The 18884-nt window shown below is 37.8% G+C and overlaps 1 protein-coding gene and 1 long non-coding RNA gene across 3 annotated transcripts in view; one reads left to right on the forward strand and one right to left on the reverse strand.

The window, feature by feature from the left end:
* Positions 1-2973: 2973 nt before the first annotated feature.
* Positions 2974-18884, reverse strand: part of LOC134139636 (uncharacterized) — a 43157-nt gene continuing 27246 nt past the window's right edge. The window contains exons 2-4 of the long non-coding RNA XR_009958223.1: positions 6619-6730; positions 5622-5697; positions 2974-3029 (exon numbers count right to left, since the gene is read on the reverse strand). This is a non-coding gene — a long non-coding RNA (uncharacterized LOC134139636). The remainder of the gene's footprint in view (positions 3030-5621; positions 5698-6618; positions 6731-18884) is intronic.
* Positions 8562-11942, forward strand: LOC134139634 (interleukin-8). 2 transcript variants are annotated; one of them, XM_062574264.1, is made up of 4 exons: positions 8562-8696; positions 9463-9598; positions 10382-10465; positions 11069-11942. In XM_062574264.1, exons 1-4 carry the CDS (start codon positions 8636-8638, stop codon positions 11097-11099), a joined length of 312 nt encoding a protein of 103 aa, XP_062430248.1. In that variant the 5' UTR covers positions 8562-8635; the 3' UTR covers positions 11100-11942. The 2 variants fall into 2 exon arrangements, with proteins under 2 accessions (XP_062430248.1, XP_062430249.1); XM_062574265.1 differs by lacking the exon at positions 11069-11942 and having other exon boundaries at positions 10382-10469.

Raw genomic sequence — 18884 nt, forward strand, 5'->3', positions numbered from 1 at the left:
ACAAATTAAAAAACATTGTAAGCTTGCATACATATAAAATCATAGTAGGAAATATTCAAATTGCTTGAAAGAATGCACATACATAAAAGGAAGAAGGGAGCTTTCATGGGTTTTTTTTTTTTTTTGTATTCACTATGGTTTCATAAGTAAACAATACTTGTGTGATCAAACCCTCTGTGCAGAATTGTGCACGTTGTCCACTTCTACCGCACCAGCAATCAGTAATTTCAGGCAGGTTTGATAAAAAGAAAGATGTCTCCAATATAATAAAGTTCCTAAAAGATTTGCTAAACTATGGTCAGAGAGAAGAGAGAAACTGTTTAATAATTCCCCTAGATTGATCAGAAGAAGTTGCGTTATAAGCTCTTACATTATTTTACACAGTTTACACTGAAGAAAAAAAAATTATAAATGCCCAAGAATAGAAAAAAATCCATTTGTAGTTTGTAATCAAACTATAGGACACAGATTCACATGAAACTATTTTTCCCCCAGTGCTCACATAACTACTAGGTAGAAAATACACACAACTGAAATAAACAATAGTTTGGATTGGTTCCTTTGCTTATTTTATTGCCAAATATCTAAGATATATAAAAATTGTTAGGAGAGTGGGAGGGATCCACTTACCTTGACCTTCTTTGTTTCTTTCTTTGCAGAGCTACTCAGAAAGAGGGCAGACAAATGTGCCTGGAACACACTGTTCCGTGGGTCTGGCTGACTGTAATGGCTTTTTTGGCCAAGTTGCGTATTCTTTGTTAGGCCAGTTTCAGGCAAAGCTATTTAAAAAGGCCAACCATGGAATATCTTGCTTGGCATGAAAAAAATGTTCTCCCTCTGCAGGCATTAGTAATTCTTTCCAACAGTTCTCTCTTAATCAATACTGTTAAACGACTGAGAATCAACCACGGGATTAAAATCATTTCCTGGCTCTAATACAGTCCCTGTGAGTTAAGCCACCCAGAAGACCAATGTAGCATGCACACACCCATCTGTTAGGAACACAGCAGGATCTGTAAGTGTTTGACACTTCTAGAAATCAAGCTCCCAAAGACTCATTTTCTCTCTCCATATATAATATAGAGCTAAGCTGGCATTTCTAAGTTAATTATCTTTCACTGGTATAAATGGGGACTCAACTGTCCTTAAGCTGGACATAGACGTATGTCCATTCCATTGGAGTAAAGCTGTAAACACAGGATTTTTTTGACTTTTATGTATGTCAGTTGGACGATAGAGTAAAAATAGGTCATTAATAGCCTCGCACAAGTGAGCACAAATTCCTAAGTAAGTGTTGATCTTCTTGTAGTTCCTGCTAATAGTAATGGTTCCATTAGTAAGTTTCTTTACCATTCACTTTGGTAACCTCCTTTACAGGGCCAGTAACAATACTGAGTCACAAATCTAACAGAAGTCAAGGAAAAATACCCTGGAGTTTTTCATGGAACAAAAGAAAGAAAAACTTCCTGATAAAAAAGCCAGGCAATAGATTTCCTCCTGCTACATTACTAACTCTGAGACTGTTCCTAATTCCATCTACTTCCTTTGCTGTGTCTGTTTCCAAAACCATATCCAAGATAGTTCAAGCAGCTCAAACTTATCTGATGTGTTAATTAGAGTTATAAGGATCATAATCAATGAGAAGAAATTAAGTTGTAACTAAATGGCCATACTTAAAGTAGAACTATAAATAATAAAATCAGTCAACATAAATAAATATCATATACTGAGGAAGCATCTATGCAGCTTTATTAAAGAGAAGTCTTCTTTCATGCACTTGTTGCACTTCTCTGAAGCCGACAACAAGCTTGTGGATGTGGAAGATCCAATGGGTATAGCTGAATTGGCTTTCTAAAATCCTTTCACAACCCTCACCAAACACTTCTGAGATAACTACACAGCAGGACTAAGAAGGAAGTCTTGCAATGGATAAATAACAGATTAATATATAAGAAATAGGAAAAATAAATGTAATTTTTTGATGGTAAAGGGAAACCATGGAGTTCCACATTAACTGAAACTTGATGATATTAAACAAAAGATAGTAAAGAATAGGGTCAGCTACGAAAAACTGCAGAATGGCTTTATGAGACTCATTGAGAGGGTAATAGAACAGATGAAATTTACTGCAGAAGATGAATTCACATAGGGAAAGAAATCCTAGATTTATATAAAAATGAGGCTTTCTAGGCTGACTATTAGCACACAGAAGAAAGATCTCGGGATTATGGTAGGTAGTACTATAGGAATTTCAGGTCAGGACTCAGCAGTCCAAAAACCCTCAAAGCTCGAAATCAAAACAGCAACAACAAAAAAACCCATAATGGTAGGAATTACTAGGACATGAATAAAGAATAAACCACAGAACTTCCTTATGTCACTGTATATCTGCGTGTTTCACCCACATCAAGAACACTGTGTGCAGCTCTGCTCTACCATCTTGTAGAAGACAGAGTAGAGTTGGGAAAGATTTAGAGAAGGACAACAAGGATGTCCCAATGCATGGAGTGGCTCCATACAGAAGTAGGTGGGCACACTCAGAACTCCTCTGTTTGGAAGTGGGATGCCAGGGAAGTGGGTGAGCACAACAGAGTGAATTCACACCCATTTCTTCATGAAAGAACCATGTTTCAGAAAATGGCAGTGATCCTTCAACAGCCACTCCTGATACCTGAAGATCAAAGCTGGCTTTTTCTATTTTCTATGTGCATAAAGAAAATATATTTTTGACAACGTATCTTTAAAATAATCTTTTAAGAGGAGATTTAAATGTCTGTGGGACATGCCATTCACTGACATGGAAAACACTAAGTAAAATGTGATTGACTGAAGGAAAAGAAGAACATTTGGAAGTGATTTTAGCTGAAAAGCATTTGAGTGCGATGCACTTGCAGTATGGCTGCAAGCAAATAAGCATAGACTCTTTACTGCTGTCAGAAAACTGGCAAATAACTTACCGCCAATGAGGTGCTTTGTTATGTCTCATCAGCAGTTCTTAAGTCACTGGCAGCCTCAGGGCAGGCGAATGACTGTAAAATAATAGCTTCCAGAAGTAAGCCGCTAAAATTAGTGATACTAAATGACGTGTTATTTTTGCAGTGATACTTATTGTGATATAGTTTCTATATATAGATAGGTAGACATAAGGAAGAGTATGTCTCTCTATGTGTATATATATAGAGAGAGAGATTTGAATGTAGTATTTATGAAGAAGAGAACACATTTTATTTACTTTGATTTTATGTATATTGTTTTCTCTCATGTTAGTTCTACTTGATGCTATAATAGATCAAGTTTTTACTGTTTTGCAAAATGATTTAGCTATCATGGTAGCTAGCATGGAAAATGTCAATGCTCATGGGCCTAGGAGACTGTTTAGGAGACTAAACATTGGTTTAATGCTTTAATTTCCATAGAATTTATGGTTAAATTCTTTCTAAATTAAAAAATGGTGTTAAAGATATTTTCTCTTATCTGTTTGCTACACCTAGTTTTTCCCTTGCAATTCAAATCTAGTTTCTGATGATAGTGCTGCAGTGAAGATTCTACCAGCAATCACCAGATCTGAGCCATGTGATTAGAGCAATGGAGGACCATAGGCAAAAATATCATGACTGCCTTGTGGAGTTCCATCTTCTCAGCTCCAGGATGGCAGAGTTGGGTTTGAGGTTTGGGGGATAGCTACAGGCTAGACAGAGCATTAGACTGCAAAAAGACATGTAAAAAATTCTCACAACTGTCTAGTTTTTAGTAGACACTGACCCCCACTGGAACCCCGAACTGGAGTAAACTTGAATTCAGATCTGAATTTGTAAGCAGACACACTGATTGTTCCCTCTTGCTGACTTTCACCTTGCAAGTTTTGCTGAACAGCAAGATTTCATCCATCCAGGCACTCGAGTTTCAATGCATTAGTAAATTTGTATATAATAGCCTCTGTGCAAACCAGATCTCATTTATAATACTACTCTGTATTTTTATCCAGGACATTTTTGCATTTCTTTCCTAGGCAGGCAATCTAACTACTTTCTACTGAGTGCTACAGATCAACTCTCCATCTCTGCGCATACTCTGTTTAAAAAACAGCCCCGACATATAGAGCTGTTCGCACAAAAGAGCCATCTGCTCCCATTACTCTCTGATCTGTGTCACATATTTAACACAGGTCACTTCAGTGTGCAGATTAGATCCATGAATATATGGACCGTGTCTCCACAGACACTTCCTAGTGAGTACTACCTGGTTTAGGCTATCCTTACATTACCATTGCTGCTCTGATGGCAGCTCACAGACATGAAGCTGAAGAACTGAAGGTAGTGCAGCTAGAACATTACAAAGCCCAGCACACCTAACCCTCTGCCATTTCCTGTGGAGAGTTTCAGCCTGAAGGGACCTGCTATGCATCCATTGCTGGGAAGTATTCAGAGTAACTTCTACAAAGCTATATTGGTTGTTGTTTAAGCAACAGCAAGATAGGAATCAGGGATATTCTAAGAGCAAGAGATAAATACCTGACATATATTTGGTCTACAAACCACTTTCTTCTAATTTAATCAGACATTCTCAAGTCAAACTTCTTTAAATTTATCATGTGTTTCCTCCCCTTATTTCTGTATCTTACTCCCACTGTCTGTTGGGTGGGAAGAAAATGTTTCCTGCCAAACACAAGAAGAGGAAATGCAACTAAAGAAATGAATGCAGCTTTCATATGGCAATTAAAACTGTAGTTGCTGGTCCCTACAAAATCTCTGCTGGGACTTAGAATGTCTGCTAATATCAGGTATATCAAACAAATTTGTTAAAATCAGTGTCTATTAATATTTGCGAGCATTGTCTACTAATATTAGTATCTTATTTACTTACTAATACTGATATATAATTAATACTGATATTGTAAGTGACTATTCATATCAAATTAGATCAAATGAAACATTTAATTTAGCCTACAATGATTTTTTTGTTTAACTCAAAACCACAACAAAGAATGACTGTTTTCAGGTAGAGCTGATATAATTAGCATAGAAAAATATATTGTCGGTTGTATAAATATATGCTTGCAATACTGTATTTATAGACCTAAAAATGAAAAGGCAAACAAATTAAGAAGCAGCTCTATTCTGTGATTCCAGAGGGATTTAGGGAAGTCTAGCACTTGCAGTCATCAGTCTAAGGGTACATAATCAGACTAAGAGTACGTAAGCACCTATATTTAGGCATTTATGTTTGAAAAAAACCCAGACTGGCTTGAGTGCTTGTTCTTTCTATGCTACCACTTCCTCACACAGCAAGTCAAAGACACAAAGACAAAAACGTGTTTAGGAGACATTCTGCTCTCTACCTATTGCATCATCAGAAACTTCCACAAAAGCCTGCCTAACAACACGTCCCGCTTTGCTTTTGAATAGAAGTAGTGAATCTTTCCCAACCTGCCACTATTTGCCCCTTCCACACTCCATGAGTCAAACAGAATCACTGGAGAATGCCAAGCATTTTGCAGGAAAGAGGAAGTGACTTGAAAAGACAGAGTGCAATTTTTATCTTGGGGAAAAAAAATGATTCAGTTGGTAGAAAGGACACAGAAGAGATATTGATAGAGTTCACTTTGTGAAGGCTGAACTCACATTCCAGTGAAAGCTTTGGCTTCCAGGTCTTTAGGGTCTTCTTGTGTGCACAGCTTTTCATCCAAGAGGTTCAAATCTGTCAGAAAAAAAGGGATTCTTATTTTTATTACATAGACTGACCTTGCAAGCTCTGTTGTTAGAGAATTCATTTGGAAGAGGAGTAACCTACACCAAGAAAAGACTGGACTCAGCTCTCCTACATTCCTCCTGGTGGTCCTGGTCACCAGAGAACACATGACCCTCCTCACTGTTTTACTTGTTTTTGGTCATCCCTGCCACCTGAAAAGACTTTAAATGATCACAGCCAAGAACACAAATGATTCCCTTTGACTTTTGTGTTAATTAGACAAGGCAATGAGTCATTGAAGAACAGGAAAGAAAAACTTCCACCCTGCAGCACGGAGAACACATTCTATCCCCTGCTTTAAGAGTAAAACACAGGCAAGGGAACTATTTACTTCCATTTCTTCAGCAGTATTTCAGTAGCTGGATTATTGCATAACTTTTGTTTTGCTCGTTACACAGGAATGATTTTAACAGGGGTGAGCATGGAAGGTCTCTGCTTGTGCCAGTATCAGCTCCGTCACTGATGCTATCCTACAGAAGGAGCCGCAATTCCATTTGCATAAATCATCTTTCATGGCTGACGGGAAAACACACAGTGCCAAAATCAGATAATAGATTTGCAGTTCCCACAGGCAGGGGTTGGGATGAGATATTGGGCAAAGTGTACATGTTGAAGGGATGCAGGGAGAACTTGGGAAAAGCTTGTTCACTCCCAGGAACAGAGTTCCAGAGTGCCTGGTCCTTTGGGCTTGTACTCGTGTCTCAACCTTTTTATCTACTACCATTTCTATTACATCTCATTCACATTGTCCCAGTGAAACTGTGTCATACTGGAGAAAAAGTACAGATAAAGAAGAAACTCTAACTCTCAGAAGATATACTGAATTTTTCTTTCATTACAAATATACAGCTCTCTTAAAGTGATACTTACTCTTAGCTCAAGGGCAGGGTTAATCACATAGGTGGAGCAGGCTCTTGGCTTCACTTTTGACCTTGGGGATTTCTGCAGTTCTGTTACTGCCACATTCAGGAAGTAGCATAGTCTAATGGAAAGGAGAGTAAGGAGTCATTGATTTTACTTGGGGATTTGAGGGGGATTTTTCTTTTTTTGCCTAAGATATTAATGACATTTCAGCACACAGCAAAATTAGAAAATAAAGCTGCAAATAACAAAGCGGGATCTCTAATCAAACTTTAATTACTATATCTCTGCATGTTCATACCTATATAAAGACACAGAGCAAAAGATAGAGCAATCCTAAAATAGAAGAACTAGCAAAAAACACATTCAAAATAAGCTGATTAAAAGTTCAACATCTACAATCTGACAACAGTGAAATCACACTGCTAATTTAAAGGAAATATAAACAATAAATATCTGGTAAAATCCTCTCCTTTCTCATGACATCAAAGAATTAAAGGTATTTTTAATTAATTTCTATACAACATAGACCTAAGGAGAAGCACCATTTTGAGTCAGAACTGGTATCTGTTGTTAACTCTTGACACTGAGTAAGCGGTAGAAGAAACAAGCTTAATAATATATCTTTTCTTGGACCAACTGATACGGTGATGGGAGACATGAATTTTCACTACAAAGTCTCTTTTATCAGGTAAACTCATGACAAACGGTGCAGAGTAAATTATAATACTTTACAGACTAAAGATAAGTTGTGTTTCAGTGCTCCTTTGAGACCTCAGAGTTTGGGAGAAGTACCTCTATACAGCCACAGATCACAGAAACATTAATCTTTGAAGCTGGAGATGACAAGCAGCAAAGGTCATCACGGTCAAAAGGATAGCCATTTAACAGTGCTGAAACAGAATGGCTTCTCTTAATCACATGCACTCCAGATGGATTAAAAAACAAATCTTTGTTTAAGGAACAGATCAGCATTTGATCCTCAGTTTTCCCTTGATTTTTTTCCCTTGAAAGATAAACATTCAGCATTCATGCAGCAAGGCTCCTAACAGAAAATACTATAATATTTAATGTTATCTCCCTTTGTAAAAAAACTAGGATTATTGTAACTGAAAAAGATTACAGAAAAACATTATTTAAAATTATTTAATTATTATAAAGCAAACAAAAGCAGCTGCTTTGAGTAGGTCATAGCATTTTACTTGCATACAAATCTTCTATTTTTCATTCCTCAAAATGTGTGGCACGAAAAATGCAGAAATGACTTTCAAAGCTGCTTGTAATTAAGTATCTACATCCCCCAGGAAGCTTTGAACACTGCAGCCTCAATTTCTTTGCTGAACGTGACAGCTTAGAGATTAATTTACTTCATAAGATGCTACTTCAACAGACAAAAAGAAAAGAACAAAAAATTAAAATCAGTAGTATCAAAATAATGCTGAGGTAAAATCCTGACTCCAGTGAAAAATGAAAAGTTTTGGCTGGCTTCAGCAAAAGTGCCTGATTTTCACACTTAAAATCTTACATGTAGAAGCAATCACCATAAACAGAGATAAGAAATCAAGTATCTCAAACACAGATCTGGCATTCCCATGAAAATCACATATTACCCTGAAGAAAAAAAAATATATAAGATAAATGTAACCAAAAACATCATTAAGTTTTATTGCCAAATAAGAGTATGCATTATAAACCTCATAAAACTTATAGAAGTTTACAGAAGTTCAATAGCACATATATTATTGACATATTTTAATAAAATAATAAATTAGTTCATTTGCAGGATAAATAATTCCTAAGTCATCTAAGAAGAAGTTTCACAACAGTCATGTGACTCATTTTTACTGCATATGGGAAATTCCTCTAACGCAATCCACATGCTAGCAGTGCAGATATCTTGGGCATAAAACAGTATATAAGCAACATGGATTACCCAGTTCAGGCATCAGCAATCCTCTGAGACAAGAGAGCTCACTGCTCCAAAGAATCAAAGCTAAATAACAAAGGAGAAAACTCTTGTCTCATCATGAACGGCAAACTTGTGGCTGTCCTGGCTCTTCTCCTGATCTCAGCAGCTACGTCTCAAGGTAAGTAAATCCTTCCCAAGACCCACATGGCTGTAGTATTTTCTAGGCATCTACTGGGATGCATGTCTGCAGAGAGATACTTTTATGCTTGTTTCAGCTTTACTTTATTCTGAAATACTTTCAGCAACTTCTCTTTAGTCAGAAATTTACCACGTAGTAGCCCTGGTACTGAAGAGTTACTGACATCTTGTGGAAAAAATTTTAAGGAAGCTACTTCAAATCTGCAATGTTACTATATTTCACTTTATACATGTTTGGCAGATGTTTGGCAGCATCTGCTTCTCAAAAGTGTTAGAATATTTCCCTACCTTCCTATACAAAGGATAGTATCTTCTAGTTTATGATCTCATATTTGTTAATTGATGACTATATTGCCTCAAGCAAGTAATATACAACTGGGAATGGAGAGTAAACAATATGAACATATAAGCATAGACACACCTCAAATTAATGAAACAATAAAAGACTCTATCTTCTTTATAATTGCCTGTTTGCCAGTTCAGATATTGAATGATTCAACTAACTGTTGAGTATGGTCAGGAGAAGGAACCATAAAATATCCGGCTTCATTTTAGAGACATGTGAATTTATTTTTAAATGTACACTGGCTCCTTTTAAAAAATAAGCAACTGATTGTTATACTGTGAGGATTTAGACTGCAATGTTTTAATCTCGAACGATGTCAAATAGAGCTGTCATGCTTTATGTCAGATAAACTGATGATAAGAATGCTTCTCAAACTACAATATTCCTTTTCTTCTCAAAGGTAGGGCCCTGGCAAGGATGGGAAATGAGCTCCGGTGCCAGTGCATAACCACTCATTCGAAGTTCATCCACCCTAAATCCATCCAAGATGTAAAGCTGACGCAAAGTGGACCTCACTGCAAGAACGTGGAAGTCATGTAAGCATCCTTGCAAGAGTCTGTCTGTTCTTTAACTATACTCTGTGCTATGCTGCTGCAGGGACTTCATGTTTCATGAGGAGTAAGATAGCAAGCAGGTGGACGTGATTTAGCCAGAGCTGCTTACTCTTATAAAAGACAAAATATAAGTACTACATTATGTTTTTCATAGTTCTTATCATTTTTCATATCCTTGAACTGATCATTATTTATCTATCATGGGACATATTGAATAGTTATTCTAAGGTGGTAGAATATGAAGTACAAAGACTGCTCAGTTTTTAATAGACAAAGTAACAATTTAGTTTAAATCCTGCAGGCAAAACTCTCACTAAAACAGTTTTGTACCAATCTCAGAAAGAAAAATCCCTATGAATGGATTTAGAGAAATGCTGAGACCAATCTGGTCTTGAAGTGCACGGAACAGAGACTAAAATATTTATGCTATCAAGCTCCTTTTTTGTACAGAGGTTTCAACCTTTCTTTAAAAACTCTTTACTAATATAACCAAAAGAAAAAAAGATTTTCTATCTATATATATGGAGAAACATTTTTGGGAATCCATCAGTGATTCAAATGCAGGCAGACAGACTCACAAACTTCTGTCTGATTTTACTTTCTCAGCTACGGAACATATAAAATATTATGCCAGGTTCTGATCTAGAGCTGAGTGAGGTGAATTTATACTAAGTCAGTACATCTAAAAATGCAGTATTGCATTATGAGAATAAAACAGATCTGTGTAGTAGGTGTCTGAATTTTCCTTTTTTCTTTATTTTGCAGTGCTACTCTGAAGGACGGCAGAGAAGTGTGTTTGGAGCCCACTGCTCCCTGGGTTCAGCTGATTGTAAAGGCAATTTTGGCCAAGTAAGTCCCATTCACTCTCAGTTAGGGCAGCTGAGTGGTAAACCTCCCCCCAAAAGCCAACTTATAGGATTTCTTAGCAATAGCTTCTATTTTCTCTTACTCGAATTTAAAGAACAGGGAGGCTTGTTGTTTAATTATAGGATTAGGCTCTTTTTCTGGCTCTGCTGTGAGGTCCTTATTCTAGAGCTGGTCCCACAGGAATATGCCACTAGTAAAGATACAAGTACCAGTTATCTCCATCTGGAGGCAAATGCCCACAGAAGTGTTTGGTTCCCATTGAAAAATGAGTCTTTAAAAAAAATTCACCTTCCTCTTGCTTGCAGTACCATGCGTTAATAATTCTTATTTCCAAGTTAATGAAGCTCTTGATGTGAACAAATAGAGAAACTCAGGCCACGGAAGTTTCCTACCTAGACGCCCAGGCATGCAAACCCTGGAATTTCAGGAATTACTTCTGAAACATTGTCTTTATTTTCTTTGTGCCTCAAAATAGCAAATAGGGTTTGAAACAGACCACTCATCCTTAACTGTTCATGTAATGCTAAGCAATGATAATTGTTCTGTGAACCTTCTAAATTATCTTCTTCCCTCAACTCTTAACAGGGCTCAATCCAATACTGATACACCACTCTAAGAAAAGTCAAGACAGAAGAATCTCAGAGCTGCTCCCACTCTTCCATAGAGAGAAACATCTTGGGGAAAGCATCAGTCAGCTCTCAGGCAGTGTATCACCTACCACCTCCTGCCTCACTGTTATTAAGCAAACTGCGGATCGTTATATTTACTTATTTATTTATTTATTTATTTAACTGCATCTATTTAAGGAAGTCTCTCAGAATGTTCAGTGTTGTGTGTGGGACATGCTGTTTCATGAAAATGAAGACATTAGATAAGAAAAGTGGTTTGCTAAAGGAAATGAAGATCTTTTGGAAGCCACTTCAGCCAAACACAACTGATTAAGGGCAATGCACTTGCAGGACAGCTTATTTACATTAAGCCTAACTGCTTTGCTACTACATCAGCAAATTGAAAATCCTCCTGCTCCCCCGGAGCGCACTCGTATGTTGTGTCAACAACAGTTTCCTCAATCACAATCAGCCTGTGTTTAGGCTGTTGACTGTGACTTTATGACTTTAGATATAGCCTACAGAATCTGTAAGACAGTGTTTTTGGTACTTATTTATTGTGATTTACCATGACATTTATTTAATAATTTCTATACAAGAAAGAAAAAAGCTGATAACTTATTTCATTTCTACTGGATTTTTTTTCCGTTCCTAATTTCTTAAGTATGTAAAATTTCTTAAGTATGTACAATATTTCACAGTCCCATTGCTCTGTATAAGTAGTTAGTTGTATGTCTAGTTAGTTATTCTGCTAATGGAAAAAATTGAAGCTCACATACCCACCCAGAATTTGCTTGTGAGAATGTCGTTATTCCTATCAATATACTAATAAATTTTTTACATAAAATCTCTGTTATCTATTTGCTGTTTTGGGTGTATTTTTGCTTTATTTGGAAACAGTTTGCTTTGTTTTCTAATCTCTTGTTTGCAATCTAAGCCCAATTCCTGCAGCTGAAATGCTGATTTGTAGCACATGGAGTTAATAACTCACCCTGTTATGGTAACCTGACATCACTGAATGCAATTGCGAACTCTGAGTTCTGGACAGAGTATAGGGTAAAACACTCACTCTCCTACCTCCAGACTATTCCCAGTCCTTTGCCTTTCTCTCTGTTGGGCTGTAGGGCAAGGCTACTTATTTAAGTTTCCTAAACAGAAGAGGGTTTTATCCTCAGATGCCTAAACACTGCAAGTTTCCAGACCAGCCCCAGCGTTCTAAGTCTTCACTATACCCAAAAGGCCACTATCTGACTGTCAAGATGGGAATTTGTGGTCTGTACTTTTGGTACCAAATATCAAGTATTAGCCCTAGCGTAACAACTGCTTCCTATTCTGTTTCCTGAAAGTCCTGAGTACAGTATGCCTTCCTTTTTTAAAGGCCAGGGTATTCCTCCCTCTTGCACACAGTGGCTGATGCTTAGCCCCTTTGGAAGAGAAGCACTTATCCTGTATGGTAATACCAAGGAAGGATTCTGGCAGATTAACTGCTGATACTTCAAACTATTTTCACTCCCATCTTCTGTCCCACTTGGGATGTTGGGATTACAGCCCCCATGGGCATAATGTACCTTCCCATGAAGAGTCCTAGCACTGTATATGAGACACTAGTGCAAACCAACCATCTTTAAAAATTCCAGAGAATTTTCAGCTCAAAGTGTAGCAACAGCCAAACAAAACATCATCAGGAAGGGAACTGAAAATAAGAAAGAGAGGGTATTGGTTTGCTGCTTTATACAAAAATTTGGTGTGCCCATATCTTGAGCGATCTGTGCAGTCCTGATCTCTGTATCTCAAGAAGCAGGCAGCTGCAGGAGAGGGCAATGGTAATGATGAAAGGGATGGAACAGATGCCTTAAAGGAGAGACTATAAAAGACTCTCAGTTTGGACAAGGAGGTGAGAGAAGAAAGGTCCTTTTACTTTACTGAGGAGAAGGCTGCAGGGAATCTGAGCAAGATTTAAAAAATCAAGATGGCAATGGATAAAGTGAACACAGAACTGCAATTCATCAATCCTCAGTATGAAAGCTATGAGGCACCTGATGAAACATGCAGGTTAGTGTAAAACAGACAACACAGTGACCAGCTGGCAGAAGGTAAATAGGATCAGTTATGCAAAGGAATATCCAGTGACATACTTCTCTCGTTGCCAGTACCTGCTACACCGTGGTACTGTAGGTAAAAGGGAGTTCAAAGGCAAAGGTTGTATGGTTGACTACTGTCCCTGCTGGCCACAGATTGGTGGGTTAGATGGACCACGGCAGTGGCCTATGTGCCATTCCACTACAGGACATTTTGTAAATTCTGTATTCTGGCAAATCCAGCACTTGTGAATAATTAGGTCAAGTTTAGTTGATTTGAAAACAAATTGTTTATGTTTTTCTCTCTTCTTCATTGTCACTTGCTGAAGTTAACGGCAGGAAGCAGAAAATTATGGAAGGAACAGTCCTCCTGATGTCACTGCAGCACAGCTGAGCTGGTGTCATGGTTAACATCTGTGCAGAGCAAATGCTGTTCTTTTCTGACCCACTGTCCATCTCTGTTTGCCCACTTCATAATCAAGGGCAGAATGCCATAGTAGCAACAGACCTACTTCTTCTTTTGGGAGAGGAAAGGGTCTCAAATTTGGGGGATTTGCCAGATGGCTCAGTCTGTTTGGCTGAAAGGGTCTTAACAAATAAATAGTTGCTTGATAAAACAGTAGCACATCTTAGCTGGACCAAGCTGTGCAGCAGAAGACAAACGCTCAGGAGATACAGAGGGAAGCCTGTTGCATCACAGCCAGCAGTTCTAAAGTAGTTGTTACCTATTTACCTGATGCATGCACACTTTTATTTCAACTTGCCTATGATTTAAATATTTTTAAAACAGCAAAACAATATCTTCCAGGTAACTCCATGGTCATAAAATACGAGAGCTGTCTTCAGCTTGCTTCTTCCCAAGATCACTATCCAGTAAGACTGGTTTCAGTCCTGTCCCCAACCCATATTAGTTTTGCCTCAGTTTGAGGTGTTCACTCACTTGAACTGTTGACCTGGACAGTATGCAACACAAGCATCCAAATACCAGGTCATGCAGCAGCCATATGAAAAAAAAAAAAAAACAATTTAAGTGTTTATATGTGCATATGTGTGTATAATTTATCAGAAAATGGACCAGAACCTGAGGAACAGTCAGGACATTTGCACCATAATTAAAGAAAGACCCTTCAGATTTCACCACAGATATCTATATATTCTTGTTCATCCTCTCATCTTCCAAATTGTACATAAGCTGCTTTTCTTCTTGGCCCCTCATACTGTATCTAAATTGTATTACTACAATCCTATTAACAGGCCATTCCATGGTGCGGCAGCCATTCGTATTCACCTCCCATTCATTGCTCTACTGCCGTCCTCGTAATAAATGTAACACAGGTGTCTGCACTGTCTTCCTGTCCTCAGCTGATTTCCCGGTCCCTCATTTCATCTTCCTTTCAAATCACTTTCACTTCCTCCTTTCACCAATATTTTCAGCATGGGGGCAATAGGGCAGTAACAACAACAAAACAGCATCAAAACAACAATCTCATGTCATTTCCCTTATTTTTGAACTCCCCCCGCTGCTTGCTGCAGTTCTGTTCTTGTATTGTGAGCTCTTTGAGCCTTGAACTGTAATTTGGTCCACTGAGTTTCAATTATATTGTTCTTAAAATAACAAAAATACATTGCTCTCTAATACACAAATGCTGAAAAAATATATGAAGACACTGAAAGAAATATTGGAAAATCCCTAGAAAATATTTTTAATTCTTCCTTAAAAGAATACAGAAAAAACAAAGAGTGGTTTGCTGGCCCCAATTTTTCTTTCTGTGGTGAATGTCAACTAATACAAACATCCTGGTTATGTATCAGGTGACTGATGCATTAACCTTGTTTTACTTTCTGCTTTATGCATTCCCATTTTGGAAATGATTGCATTTCTTATGTTATCACACAACATGGGAAAACCCCGGGAAAATGATGCATAGTGCTGGCTTGATATTGCAGACTTGTTCCAAGCTTTGTATTTATTCTTGTTTATAATAGCATATTATGACCGACTCCACAGGAAATGGATCCTTTTGAAATCATACAGACTAAAAATTCCACAGACATTTCTGAGTCAGCAAATAGACACTTTGGCTTAGTGTGCGAAAGTGAAAAAAATAAGAATTTTGCCACAGTAGAAGTCTGTGTTGTTTATTATTGAAAATCATTGTGAACACTTATTTTTAATATTAGCTAGAAAGTTAGCACACAGATTTCTATTAATTTCTGTATCTTGTGACAATGTGTAAGCACACTTTGCTGGAGAAGTAGGCCCATTTATTTGTTTTGAACATGATTCAAAGATTTCAGGGATTTTTTTAGTGACCCACTTCCTACTGAGTATGAGGACTTATGAAAAATCATTGTCTGTTCTTATTTCACATAACATTCATGATTTTATAAATCTCATCATATTTTCTTTCATTCATGTCTTTTCCAGGCTGATGAATTCTTGTCTGTTTAATTACTCATGGCAAAAATGCTTTGCATACCTTTGAGCATTCCTGTCACTGTTCTCTGTATGTTTTCTAGTTCTACTATATCTCTTTAAAAACGGGATATGTGAGTAATACTCAAGAAGTGGATGCAAGATGAACATAATCATATTTTCTATTTTTTTAATAACTCCTTCCTGAATAGTTCCCAAAACTCTGCTTGCCTTTCTGACTGCCATTGAACACAGTTCTCTAAAAATTGCAAAACAGTGACACCTACATCTACTCCTTCAATGGCAAAGGCTAAATTACGAATCTTCCTATGCATGTACAGTTAGGTTATACGTAATTAGGCTTACTGATAGTGAGTTACACCTGCCCTTTCATGAAACAGGCAGTACTGGGACATCTTTAATCACTAGTTGCAGGCAGACTTTGATATACCTATGCTCAGTAATTTTGCATCTTTAACAAATGTTGTCACTAGCACCATATTTTCTAAATAGTTCATGAATGTGCTGACCAGGAGAAGACGCCATTGTTGGCAAGCTCAATCAAAAATTATCATCTATTCATACCGTTATTTCCCTCTATTTTAACTGATTATCATCCTCTACCGGATATGAGAAGTGAGACTTTCCCCCTCAAAGGTCACACTAGCTTCTCTAGTCCTATCAGCTTCTCCTATTCTGTACTAGAAGGCAAGGAAATGGGAAAAATCTGTATGTTCTCCCTTTAGAGATCACTGTTTTTCATAGATATACATCCTAAAAATTTGTGGAAATAAAAACTTATTAGACAAGTAGCTTGTTCTGAGAGCATATTTAGACTGAGTTAATCATCTTCCCTGTGCTGAGCCTTCAGTTTCCAGAGAAGGCTGTGGAATGAGGAGAGGTAAAGAGTGTGTTTTCTGACTCAGCTAATACAATTTGCTAGAATTTCAAAACCAATTTTTAAATATTGAAGCAACACTCATACTGAGTGAAAACTACTGCTGCTGATGTTGATCTTTTCTGGATTTTTTCTTGCAACCATTTGCTGGAATAGCAATAGCTCCATAACTCATAAAAGGATCAAATGAGTAACTTCACTGTCTAAACTAGCCTTCTTTATTAAAAAAATTAATATTGCTCACTTCCACAGAAATCATGAGATTTTAAACAAATTGACCACAGAGACAGTTCTCTTTTTCCTCCTGTTTTTTAGTCGTTGAGGTCTGTAGGTGAGGCTACACTGAACCCCATTCTTATATTGATTAAATACACCCGCTTCCACAGGCGGCCCTCCAGTCACTGTTATTAATCTGAGCAGATACCTGAGGGCTGATACAACTTGCTTTATTAATAGGACTTGGACAGCTGCATTTTCCCATGAGCAGAACTTGGACAGCTGCATTGTCCTGTGAACAGGACAGTCTGCCAAGAACTGACCACCTGGAACCACATCTTTGTTTCATCCGAACCACATCTTAGTTCCACTGGCTGAACAAAGCTTTGTCGTATGACTTGTGGTCATCGCTGTCAGGTATATCTATAGGTAAGGGAAGGGGACTTACTCCAGGAAAGATAGATGCAAGTTGCCTCCACCCTGGTTAGGGGATGCCTGACCAGGAAACTCCTAGAGGTTGAGAGCCCAGATTGTTTGATGGTACGTAGACTCTGCTTTATTTGCTAACTATTGATTGATCTTTCTTTCTATCCCTCTGATATGTGAATAGCCTATGCCTGTGAATTAATAAATTGTATCCTACTCATTGCTTATTTGTGTTGTGACATTGCTTATAAGCATAACAAGGTCACATTTTTAAGACTGAAAGCAGACAAGAGAATCAGAAAGGTATCAAAAAAGATTCTTATCATCATTATGCCTTCAGATAGGCCTGCTAAGAAATAAGCTGGCAATAAAATTGTGAAAGCTTGAAACACTCCACACTTCTATTTACCTTGAGAGAACCACTCCAGAAATATTCCTATTGCCTTTTTTTTTCCTATTTATTACTTTATTATTTATTATTTATATGGTTATCACTTAGAATACAGTCTTCTCTCATATCCAGGGACACGGATTTCATCCTCCTCTCTGCCTGCAGTTTAGACAAAGTTAGGGAAATAAAAGTATTTACGGTTCTTGGTTTCATATCTGTTCTTTCTTAAAACCTTTGTTTTGCTATGAAATTGAGATTGAGGCAGAGCTGTGAAAATGAAGAGAGGAACTGGAATGAATGACTTGTGCTCCCAGGCTTAGGAAAGAAGAAAGCCAAGCTTGCGGGCTGGCACCTCTGCCCTTTGAACTATCCCTTGGTCGATTACAGACCATTCAGATAGCCCTGATGGCACTAACCAGATTTGTATTGTATTTCAAAGCAGCAGCGAATCCAGTTGTGCCATTAAGCCTTTTGGGTGGAGAAAGCAGGTACTGTGTGGTAGGCGCTAGGATTATATACTTGGAAAAGCACAGGTATTTGGATGCTAGAAGTGTGATTGACTTGAGGATGCTCCCCGCAATACAGTTGCGGGATGTTCGGCCTTTCAGATCCTGCTCAAGCCTCTGCCCCTTAGGCTACTCTCTTCTTCATTGCATCTCTCTTCAGTAGTGGTGTTATCGCAGGATACTTGATAAGTTACAGGAATTGGGTGGTGCCAGGCAGAATTTCCCTCCAGGAAATACTGTATGACTTAAGAGAAAGATAAATGTAGCAGATGATAGGAAAGCAAGCCTTAGTTCTGAGAAGATTTTTTTATTGACTTCTTGTGGTGTGTTCTTTCCTTCTCTACTGTTTGATGAAATGTATGACACATACGGGACACACATTTGCCTATCCTCCAGAATATCATTTCTGTTCTCCCTTTTGACAGACTTTCACACACTCAAAAGAGAAGTGGTATCTTCCAAGCACAAAAAGGGATCAAAGAACATAAGACAAAACATCATCTGCCACCATCCCAACCTGGCTGATGACAGAACTGTGCTGTATCCCTTCCCATATACCCATCCAAACTGAAATTTTCCAGGGTGTCTATGGGAATTAACATTATAAGCTCCACTGATGTTTCAGCTTGGATTTTTCCATTAAGTTAAACTACCCTAAATTTATGTGATTTAAAACTAAAGAGGGTTCTTCAGGAAAACCTGGAAGTATGTAGCTAAATTTGTAGGAAGCTTTGAAAAGAGTAGCCAAAATCCATTTGCAGAGACAGTCAAGATGCTTATATTTACACAAATCATCTCCTAGGCTGACAAGAAATGACTCTTGACCACAGGAAGGGAAGCAGTCATAACAAAAGAGAGGCCT

This window comes from Rhea pennata, chromosome 4 (assembly GCF_028389875.1).
Source record: "Rhea pennata isolate bPtePen1 chromosome 4, bPtePen1.pri, whole genome shotgun sequence".
Lineage (NCBI taxonomy): Eukaryota > Metazoa > Chordata > Aves > Rheiformes > Rheidae > Rhea > Rhea pennata.

Excerpts from the sequence above, each read along its gene's own strand:
- LOC134139634 (XM_062574264.1), top strand. The coding sequence starts at position 8,636 with ATGAACGGCAAACTTGTGGCTGTCCTGGCTCTTCTCCTGATCTCAGCA. Across the intron at positions 8,697-9,462 it reads CTCAGCAGCTACGTCTCAAG|GTAGGGCCCTGGCAAGGATG; the intron begins GTAAGTAAATCC and ends TTCTTCTCAAAG. Across the intron at positions 9,599-10,381 it reads TGCAAGAACGTGGAAGTCAT|TGCTACTCTGAAGGACGGCA; the intron begins GTAAGCATCCTT and ends TTTATTTTGCAG.